At 44.4% G+C, this 10,825-nt stretch overlaps 1 protein-coding gene across 1 annotated transcript; it reads right to left on the bottom strand.

Moving 5' to 3' along the window:
* Window positions 1-838: 838 nt before the first annotated feature.
* Window positions 839-4,885, bottom strand: LOC147895937 (uncharacterized). Its single transcript, XM_087383042.1, has 3 exons — window positions 3,804-4,885; window positions 2,027-2,700; window positions 839-1,860 (listed from the first exon to the last, which is right to left on the bottom strand). The coding sequence occupies exons 1-3, from the start codon at window positions 4,883-4,885 to the stop codon at window positions 839-841; spliced, it is 2,778 nt and encodes a 925-aa protein (XP_087239168.1).
* Between the last annotated feature and the right edge of the window lie 5,940 nt (window positions 4,886-10,825).

Consider the following 10,825-nt stretch of genomic DNA (forward strand, 5'->3'; position numbering starts at 1 on the left):
ACATTGCAATTATGCCTTTCATTGTTATTTGGATATCATACAATTTGTTTCTTCCTTCAACCTTCTCCTTATACCTTGACTGGGGTTTTCACGTTTCTTATCACGCATCATAGAGTTGTTTGCTTCTCTTATAATCTATGACAAGATGCATTGTACCATAAGATGCCTCATTTTCATAAAAGTGAGCTGAGAATAGAGACCAAGCTCGCTTGTGAAAAGAGTAAACTTGAAAAGAGGATGAATCACCTAAGTAAAGCATCCCTCATTGCTATGCCCAATCAAAATTGAAGTGCACATTAGGCATGGAAAGAAATAGGATACAAAGCAAGAGAGGACAAGTCATAGGAGCACGAATGGGAAAGCAATACCAAATCGAAGTGCATGCTCCAAGGGAAAACTCATAGATCAAGGAGATAAATTGAATAGGGGAGAAAAGTACCTTAAAAAAGAAGCGATATGGTTAGTAGTGTATTTGGGATGTATAAAAGGAAGAGACAATAAATTTTAAAAGCCAACATGGGAGAATTGAAGCTTTGGATCAAAATGGCCACCTCTGGTCATACATGTTACCAAATTGGACTTCGAGTAATGTCCAACCCTGCCCAAACAAGTGCTATGAGACCTAAATCTCAGAAAAAAGTCAAAAGGCAAAATGGCATGCTAAGATATTTAACTTCAAAGAATGCGGAACCGTAATTGCTGGCCCGTTTACATTTGGACTCCGAAAGAGCAAGGGAATTGAATAATAACGGCTTCATAATGGAATGGGTTTTATCCCGATTGGTTGGTAACGTTAGGATTATGTAAACGATCATTTCCCCACAAAGAGGAAAGATTTTCACGTAAATTTGTTGCATTCCGAGGGGCTGCCTGTGACCTGGTGAACGCCCACGATTTCTCCTTCCTGGCATTCCAGCACGTCCTGCCTTAGCTTCGACCCAGATGCCTTGAGGGACTTCAAACTCGCTGCCTGATTGAAAAGATTTAGCACAGGCAATCGGCTTGCTGGAGGCATTTTTTGCTCTGGTAGCAGCGTTGAGAAGTCTTGCTCCATCAATGGTACTTCGAAATCCTCCTTGCGATGCTTCACCACATTGTTAGAGGCGTTTATATGAGCTCCCGGTTCCATGTGATTCGTCGAAAAGCTCGCCTGGTCTGGGAAATTCGGATATAGAGCTACGTATCCCCGCAGATACATCATGTCGATCAGGAATTTCTTCCAGGATGCCTGCCATCCGTTTGTTCGCGACCTGGGTATCTGCACCGGATTTTGCTTTGCGTCCTCCGTGAACCGCATGCTCATGTATTTGTAGAACTCTCTCCAGTGCTTGGGAAAGAAGAGCGATCCCCAGCTGCAGGGAAGCTGATGCAGGTAAGGCATGTTGGGATGAATTCCTTTGAAGTAATCCGTCGCATTCCAGTGTGGCCTCTCCTTCACCACCTCCACCAGTCTGGGCGTGTAGAGAGCTATGGCGCTCAGCTCTGGCAACGAGACCGTTGGATCGTAGTAATATGCTAGTAGAGCATACTTGAGCCACATGTAATAGAAGGGAGAAACCTCTATGTCATCCTCCAGCAATAACCCGAAATCGTCGTCAGAAGCTGGATACCAGCTCTCGCTCACGGCTCGGATTAAGCCTCCTTGGATGATGCGGCGGCGTACAAGCTTTTGACCATGTGGCCAGTAGAAATTGTTCACCATGAGGAGGGTTTCGTCGTCTACTTTGCTGTCCATGTTGAAGGAAATGGAGATCTGGTCGCCGACATAGAAGGCATTGGAGAGGGAGTTGAGAAGTCTCCGGAGCGATTTGGCCCTGTTCTGGGTAATGATGTTCACGGATATCCTCATCTTGCTCCATTCTGTAAGCAAGCAAGTTGCCCAATTGGGATCAGATCGAGCACGTCTGGAAAATGTTTTGATCAGATCTTTACGGCACATTGACTCTTGCAAAGACGAAATGAAAACGCAGTATGACAATGTAATGGCCGACGCAGGGCCGTGAGTTTTGGAGTTGCGAAATCTTACTCTGCAGTGCTCCCAGACGCACCTTCGCAATCCATAGCGAGTGAGGGATGGCATTGCGAGGGAGCAGCACCAGCGAGGAGTTCCTGCCGTGGCGGGAGGTGGCGAGGGACAGCGCGTCGAGGACAGTGCGAGGTGCATCACCAACAGCAACGACGAGGGCGGGGGAGTGGATGCGGATGAGTCCCTTGAGGCCGCTATAGATCTCCTGCAAGAGAGAGACATCGGAAGCAACAGGGGATCGATGGATGGAGCCAACTTCGAGGTCGAAGATCTTGAAGCGGCGGTCATGGCAGGAGGAAGGGGGCCAACCGAGGGCAGTAGCGGCCTCTTCGCAAGGGCAGAGGGAACCGCCAGGGACGACGAGGAAGGCTTTACGTTGGGGGGTGGAGCGGAAGCGATGGAGGAGGGGGGAGAGGGAGGAGACCTCAGAGAGGGAGTGAGCGTAGAAGAGAGCGTCGATTTGCTGGGGGAACATGGAAGCCCATTGAGTGACATAGCCACGGGAGAAGGTGCGCCACCATTGATCATCTCGCACCTGCACTACGTCCTTGAAGATGACGGTAGTTTCTGAGATCTGCGCTAGCCTGTGCTCGCTGTCTCCCCATGTCTCCTTGTCGTTGGCATCTATGGGTATCACGAACGACCCTGCGTCCCTGTATTTCTGTAGCTGGTAGCTGCAAGCATAGCATTCTTCCACCATCAGATGTTCTTTCTTCGTAGCTCAACCGGCTATGGTGTGTCAATCAAATCTTCAGATCACGAGTTGTATTCACAAGAAACATTTTTCCTCTTAACAGATACAAAAACGTCAACCAGCTATGCCGGTGTGCTCGATCAAATCTATCATCTCTCAAATTACTCTCACTTCTTAATAACCTCCATTCTTCTCCAATCTCTCTCAGTACGCCATCATCCCTCAAAGAACTCTCAGAAGCTTCGCTCTCCACTAGCTATCCTCAGATCTCAAATCTCTTCGCTCTCAAAAGTTTCCTTTCTTTTATTGTTAAACGTGCCAAATTTAAAGACCGACACTTTTGCCTGAGGCAAAAAGCGTCACCTAAAAGGAGTTTTTTTTCCCTCCCGAAGCACTTTGTAGAGTTTTAAAATGCCTGGGAGAACAATCAGCTGTTGTATAGATCAATATGGTCTCCGGCTGTTACAGCCCTTACGATGTAATTGCCTAGGAAGCAGCTTCTTATTTCTTTTTGCATATTCTCTCGAAATACAATTTTGATTCCAGCCGAACTTTAGAGCCAAAGGTGTCCTTCAAATGAAATTCTAGGCTTACGCTTAGATTTGAGGGATACGGAATCACTTGTTTTACAATTTGCAACGCACAAGAGGCACTCACCAAGCTAAGCTCTCTACAATCACCCTCAGCGAGTGACTTTGCAAGTTGGCGGTTGTTTTGAGAAACTTTTTAAAAGTAACTCCAATACGAGGAAGCACTTTGCGTAACATCCACAAGTGCTCGTTACCACCTCTTCTACTTCGATCAGAGCTCAGACCTCAAATTCCCATGCAGAGCACGAAAGCGCAACTTTTCCTCAGACGTAAATTGACCTTCAGCCATGCTCGTTTGCTATGGTCTCCCTTAATCACACGTAGTATTTTTGCAGGGCCAAACGTCTTGTGGTTGCAATCTTGCACAGGGTGGCTAACTTCCCTAACGATCCACGCCACCTTCAGCACATGAACACCCACGTATGCACGAGAATCTTTGCTCAGAACACACAAACATCCGCGAATGCACAAGAATGTAGTATCGCGGTTATACCTTAAGTGAAGATCCTCGCCTGTCGAAAACGTGAACGGTGTTTCTATGAAGATCGTTTTCACCAGCTCTGCTGACAGGAACCAAGAGCTGGATAGGAAGTCCACCTGCACGATCTTGTCGACTATGATGTCGTAGGCAGGATCCGGTAGATACAGGCCCGCTTCCTTGGATCCAACCTTCCTGTAACTCGGAAAACTGTAATCCTTCTGCCGGAATGGCAGAATTCGGCCTATGCTACCCAATACAGCGTTGCCGTACTTCTGCGTACCAGCGATATGAGAGAGAATTTGAAGCATTTTCCTCCCCGGTATCATGTCATCGTCCAGGATATAGACGTAGTCGGCTCCTTCCGCTTGTAGAGCGATCTGGAATCTCCCGTAGTATTTGAAGTCGTGCGTGGAGCTGATGAAACTGATGCGCGAATGGTTGTAGCCCGCAACGATCTGTCGAAAGGAATCCTCGTTCGGACTTCCGAATGCAAGAACCCAGACGTTGTGGAACGGCACGGTCTGCTTCAGCAATGCATCCAGTTGAGAGCACAGCGTCTTTCGTTTAAAATGGTTGAGGATGACAGTTATCTTGGGCTGGCGCTCTGTGCCAGACCAGGTAGAGGGAAGAGCCATGAGTTCAGCCAGATTTTCACAACCGCGCGACTGTTGCTGGAACTGCATGATTTCGCTGAACAGCTCTCTCTTCAAGCTTAGCATTCTTGTGTTGTTCGACTTCTTTTGTTCGAACTGAATCTGTTCAAATTCACAGACGAGCTGTGGTGCAGAACCAGGAACCGACGTGTCTTTTGACAACTCGATGAGTTGCCTACGGTAAGTTGGATTGTAAGCCATGAAACCCTTCCACTGCCTTGCAATGTGGGACGCCCATGATCTATCGGAGTCCGTGAGCACGTCCACAGTTGGGCTCATGAAGTAGAGGAGGAACGTTGCATACACGGCGAACCCAAACTGAAGGCACGTAAGGCTAGCGACAACTCGGGTGTTCTTGTTGCTTTTGCGGTTTTTCCCAGCCAGTTCAGTGACCATGTTGTCCACATATTCCCCATTCTTGTTTGCTGCCGCTACACCCATCCCACCTCCGTGCTTTATCCCTCACAGATCTTCCTCACAGGGAGCGTCCAGGAAGACACTCTCTTGCTCAACGGGGCTGATCAGTCAGTCGGCACGTCTGCAGACTGCAGGCTATCTTCACATGAAAGTTCGAGCAGCTTAAAGCTCTCTCGTGCTCGAGTTGGAGGAGAAGAGCGCCTCCTAGCTGAGCTTCTGCGTGCGAAATTCGCAGCAGGGCATGGGATTTCAATTCCTACGGCCTGGGATTAAGATAATAGCGTTGGTGGGCTGGAGGACGCCAACTAGCATGGCTTACCGGCCCAGGACCGACGGAGGGACCTTGGATCGCATGACACAGGATTTCAGATGGCAAAGCACGACGAGGCTAGATAGGAATATAGCGAAGGTTGAGGAAATGATGGAAGGGAAAGACCTGCTGGGAAAGGACCGGGGACCTTGTGGGAAAGACCCGGAACGCATATGGGGGAGCAGACTGAGCAGAGGGTGGTGGAGAAGAGGAAGTAGATAGATACGGGGAGGGAATAGAAAGGTATGCAATATGATTGGGGAGGGGGGGTGAGGCGAAAGGGCAAGATGAGGGGGAGGAAAGCAAGCAGAGGAAGGAAGGCTAGAAATGTAGAAGGGGATCGGAGAGGGAGAGCTGGAATAGGAGGAGAAGAAGTTGAGTTTGCGTGAGGGCACGAGCTGCACGATTGGAGCAGCATTGTCAAGAAAGGAGTTGGCTATGGGGCTACACACACACACATCCCCCCCTCTCGCTTTCTCTCTCGTGGAGGGATTTTCGGTTACATGCGCGACGTGCTCACGCACACCCTCGCTTCCCAGCTGGGCAAATCTCTAACGTCCTTCCTCTTCTTCCCAAATTTCCGCTCTTTTGCCCATCAAAACGTCTCTCTCCTTGACGTTGTTGATGAGGCTGGCGAAGTCGACTCCTTCAGTGTTGATGGGAGGATGACGAAGGACTTCCGGAATCCGAATGCATGAAGGCAGAGGAGTTGGAGCAAGAGGTCTTGCAACAACAACGATTGAACTGGTTGGAACTTGGCATCCGGACCCCAGAATCTTGGTTCGTCTTTGAAGACCATTTTTGGCACCACAGTCGTTGACCCTTTCGCCATTACGGGCTTCCCTCCCACCCTCTCTTATCTCCTTTGAAGCTCGCCTCACGAATCACAATGTACGTAGCCCGTCACGGCCAGCACCATATCTACCTCATCATCCCATCAACCATACTTTGATCAATCCACAACGTCAGCTTGCCTACAGCATTGCAATCATTTTCACATATAGCATATATATATATATATATACAGTACCGCCTCTCGTACTCAGGACCTTTAGACTGTTAACCCCATTCCATTCTCGGTGCCTCACAGACACCTCCACCACCTCCTCCCTTGCCCTCTCCTCAACAACACCGCCGCCCACGTTAGTAGCATCGACATCGTCACGCCCTGCGAAGAAGAACGCCTTGCACTCGTCCACGATCTCAAGCTCAAGTTTTTCTGGGTGCCTTGCCACTCCTTCCTGTTTAACGCCATCATCAGCCCCAGCAGATCATTCGACCCGTATCATATAAGATTGCGCTGGGCCATGATTTTGACTAGATTTGGCTGTCGAGCTCCCAACGGAAGCTATTTATGGCAGTGAGTACGAATCTAAACGCGCATGTACAAAACGATAGCATCCATCTTGCGACCAGCATGTTCCAATGTTTTAGAACAAAGTTTGTAGTAGTAATTACTATTCATTATTAACTCAACTTCTATGTTACCATTGTGTCTATGAGGATACTTGAGCTACTTTATAATATATGATGCACGGTGCAGAATTCAGTACTTTTGACATCACTAGCACATCCGGAGCAGACCAAAACCATCAGAACGACATTTGAAACACTAAAAACGAGCACTCGGAGGTCCGAAAAAGACCAAAAAGGCCCCATTAAAAAAAAACTAAAGAAAGCGATTTGACAGGTTGGCTAGGGTTTCAAATGTCATTTCAGAGGTTTTGGCTTGGTCAAGGAATAAAACCTTAGGGTTTGATTTACAAATCTCAGTATTTGAATGATTTTAAAGCAAATTCCAAATCGGATATGTCGCATCACTGTTATTTGGAAAAATGTTTTCGATAGTGTTGCATATGTTTCTCTCTCTCTCTCTCTCCCTCTCTCTCTCTCTCTCTCTCTCTCTCTCTCTCTCTCTCTCTCTCTTTGCATGTGAAAGTTTACAAATCTCAACATTTGTATGCTTTTGAAAATTTTTTTGATTCAAATCCAATGAAGCCCTAAGAGTGCCTTTGAAAAAATAGATTTTATACGAATACTCCCTCCCTCTCTCTTTTTATGTGTGTGTGTGTGTGTGTATGTGTGTCTGTAAACCACCTACTATATGCATATGTATTCATGTGTATAAGTACACATATACATCTGAATATCACTCATGTGAACATGCTCAAGTGTATGTATGCTCATGTATATGTGTATGCATTTATGTGTGTTTGCCTATGTGTGCACATAGGTCATGCTTTGTCCAGACACTATACATGTGCATTGGTTCTTTGGGCATGTTTGAGTGTGTATGATGGGTTAGAGACCCGCTGCGCTAGATCTCAACATGGGATCTCAAAAGAAACCTTGCTAATTTGAGAACAACCTCCTTTTCGATATCTAAAGCCATAACACCCTCATCTTGCTTGCTATAACTCATGATCACATTAGACAAAGAAATAGGAAAATTGGTCAAAAACCCTTCGGGCATCCTCCATGACCCCACATCAAAATATTCCCACAAATACATATGAGAGTAAGCCACTCTCTACTAAGTGGAAGTGGATAAATCTACCTTTCTCTAGACACCCTATTGATGTCAGAAGTACCGAATTCTGCACCGTGCGTCAGTGGAGTTATGTCGTATTTTAGTGTTTTAGAGAAAAGAAATTGTGAATTTCTCTCAGGGTCCCAAAATGAGCTCCCTTTTTTCCTAATGGACCATGCCTTCAATATCGTTGTCGACCACCAAATGGTGTAGACCTTCATCTACCACCATGGCAACTCCGCCCCTTCGGCTTATTTCTACCCATGCAACCCCTCTCCATCAGATCTCTTCCACCTAGGAACTCCACCTCACATATAGCCATGGAAGGCCACTTCTACACTCCATTTAACCTCAATACTCTGTGGAATACTCCCCTTAACTTCATTACTAATCAATCGAGCAATCTGTCTATCATGTCTGGGCAGTCCACTCAGCCGCACCTAGTGGACTTTAACTGGCTAGCAGTGCGAAATATCATCATGTTTATAGAATCAAGCATGACACAAGCATTATCCACAACATCGCTAGAATCTTATGAACTCATATTGTCAAAAGCTATAATGGTTGAGCTTTAATTCTAGTGCATTCTACCTTATCCCTTGTTTTCCTTCATCCACTTTTGTTTGAGATGCTAAATCAATGTTCATAGTAGGCAACCATGGTGAATGAGTCTCTATATCAATTGCTCTTGGTCATGTACATCGTCGACTGAGTGCCAAGTCTACTTTGACAATCATCAACCACCAAGTCAGTGTTCCTTTTTGTAGATCTTCTCTGCTTTGTTGTCTATGAGGATAGAAATTTGACATATTTACATTTTAGATCTAGATGGTGTCATCTTAATTGATCTATCATCTTACATTTTAGATGAAGATGGTGTCATCTACCCTATTTACATTTTAGATCAAGATGGCATCATCTTAAATGGTCCATTCAAGTTCTTGCATTTTGTTCACAATGCAACGGTCCTTGTTTCTCTAGCTAGTGAAGGTCATAGATCACATTGTCTCCTAAGCCCACTTTGATTTGATAGAAGATAGCGATGGCATGATGTAAATGGGACTTATCAATGATTCGATATCTTTCTAGTATTAAATATGCACGTTTGTCCAAGCTAATGGCATTATCCATGTTTCGTGCACCTTTGGTTTTTGTGCAATTTCGGACATTGCAACAGTAACCAACTTTTTCTATTTTTAAAAGCTAGTAAAAGTTAACTTTAATGTCACTTTTTTGGCATTAATAAGAATCTTATAAATAAAATTTTAATGTCATTTTGTGTGTGTGTGTGTGTGTATGAATCATCTTGCATGTGAAAATAGGTAAGAGATTCACCAAAGGTAGAGCCACAATTTTTTTCTCAAATCATTAAGTTGTTCTTGTAAGGCATCCATAGCCTTATCCTTTTTCTCAAATTGTTAAGTTGTTCTTGTAAGGCATCCATAGCCTTATCTTTTTCGTGAAGAAAGTTCTTTGCAACTCAATAGTCTTCTCATTATCAATAGGTTTCAATCACCAATTTCACAAAACCATTAGCCACATGTAGTATTTTTCATGGCTCTTTCATGGGTACAAGATTTCTTGGATAAGAAACATTATTATCCCAAACATCACTTGGATTAGGATATCCTTGTATCATAGCACTTTCTTGCCATGTCTAAAATTATGTGCAAAGGCTACCTAGGATCTTCGCTCAATGGATGCTAGATCAGAGGTTCCCCTCAGGGGGTGCACTACCTAGGTATCACGTGCATTCAAGGGGTATTTAAAAAACCACTCAACTAAAATTTCCCCCCCAACAAAACCACCCGTCTTTACTTATGAACTAACATAATTTTCCCTAAATTTGACAAAAAAACCCCCTCCTATTATTGTAAACCTATTAAATTTTTCTCAAAAGTGGGATTTATATACCCCTCCGTTTGAATGCACATGGTATACTAAATTTTTTGGAGGTGAACCCCCTGAGGTTGTCCCTCAAGCTACATGAAATTCAAGGCTTGAGCTTTATGACTCCCATGGATTTCTCTCTAGCTATGAAAGTTGGACCTATCTACAAGCCTTGTCTCAACTTATAGCCCTCACAAACTACCCTCTTTGTCTCCATTATGGTTTCTCCATATGCTACAACATCATACATGCTATTGAATGAGCCTTGTAAGACCTTTTCAAGGCTATGCACTCTTTTGTTTAATTCCCACATCCTTGATCCATGAGCTTGAGTTGTCCACTCTATAAGGGACTATGTATTTCCTTCCATGGTGCCCATAGAGTCATTTAATCTTGAAATCTAAATTCCTAGCATCTAGTGTTGAAGGTATAGAAAGAAATGTTTTCATGCATCCTCTTCTCCCAAACAGCTTTATCATGGGCTAATTAGTATACCAATAGTGGGCCATTGAACTCTAGATAGAGATCTCACAAGTAGTTATTGCTTGAGTAATTTCTTGGGGGGGACTATCCAAATGATCTCAATCTTGTGAGTTAAGCCTTGAGTAGTAGACCAATTTCCAATAGCATTCACCCAAGCAAATGTCCTTTTAAACTAGATGTGCAATGGCACACATTAGTCTAATCTTGTGGTTATCCTTGTCATCATCGAAACTTGGTGACACTATTACAAAGGTTAGTCTTACTAAATGTATCCCATTAAAATAAAGAAAGTATTAGTAGATATTAGAAAAAGCATGCACATAATGGACACCCATCTTGTATATGATGAGATCGTACAATAGCCTAGAGCAATTTTATGACTGATGATTGTTTGTAAAAACAAAAATGAAGATGCTCCCAAATTTCATTATTCATCAAGTGAGATCTCACATGGATGTTCATTAGTAAAGAAAAATGAACTATTACCCACCATTCCTAACATCAGGTTTTCCTACCTCCTTAAAGCTATGACCTATGTCTATGAACATTGAGATTCTATCTTCTTTGGCATCACAAAGCTGCTTATGATCATCTTACATCTGAGACACAACTCATATGCATGATCAAACTCAACATTATGTATCTCCTCATTTGTGGATGCGTAGTAGCCTCATTAAGGTGATCCTCAAACTCCCTTACACTAGGTAGCAATTGGCACTACATGTTCTTTTTCCCTCTCTATGGTGGCTAA

The sequence above is a fragment of the Dipteris shenzhenensis genome, chromosome 12 (genome assembly GCF_047967505.1).
Source record: "Dipteris shenzhenensis isolate YYH24624 ecotype China chromosome 12, Dip_SZ_1.0, whole genome shotgun sequence".
In the NCBI taxonomy this organism is placed as follows: domain Eukaryota; kingdom Viridiplantae; phylum Streptophyta; class Polypodiopsida; order Gleicheniales; family Dipteridaceae; genus Dipteris; species Dipteris shenzhenensis.

Coding starts and splice junctions, on each gene's coding strand:
- LOC147895937 (XM_087383042.1), bottom strand. CDS start 4,885: ATGGGTGTAGCGGCAGCAAACAAGAATGGGGAATATGTGGACAACATG. Junction 2,701..3,803: donor GGCGAGGATCTTCACTTAAG/GTATAACCGCGA, acceptor CTATGCTTGCAG/CTACCAGCTACAGAAATACA. Junction 1,861..2,026: donor GCGTCTGGGAGCACTGCAGA/GTAAGATTTCGC, acceptor GCTTGCTTACAG/AATGGAGCAAGATGAGGATA.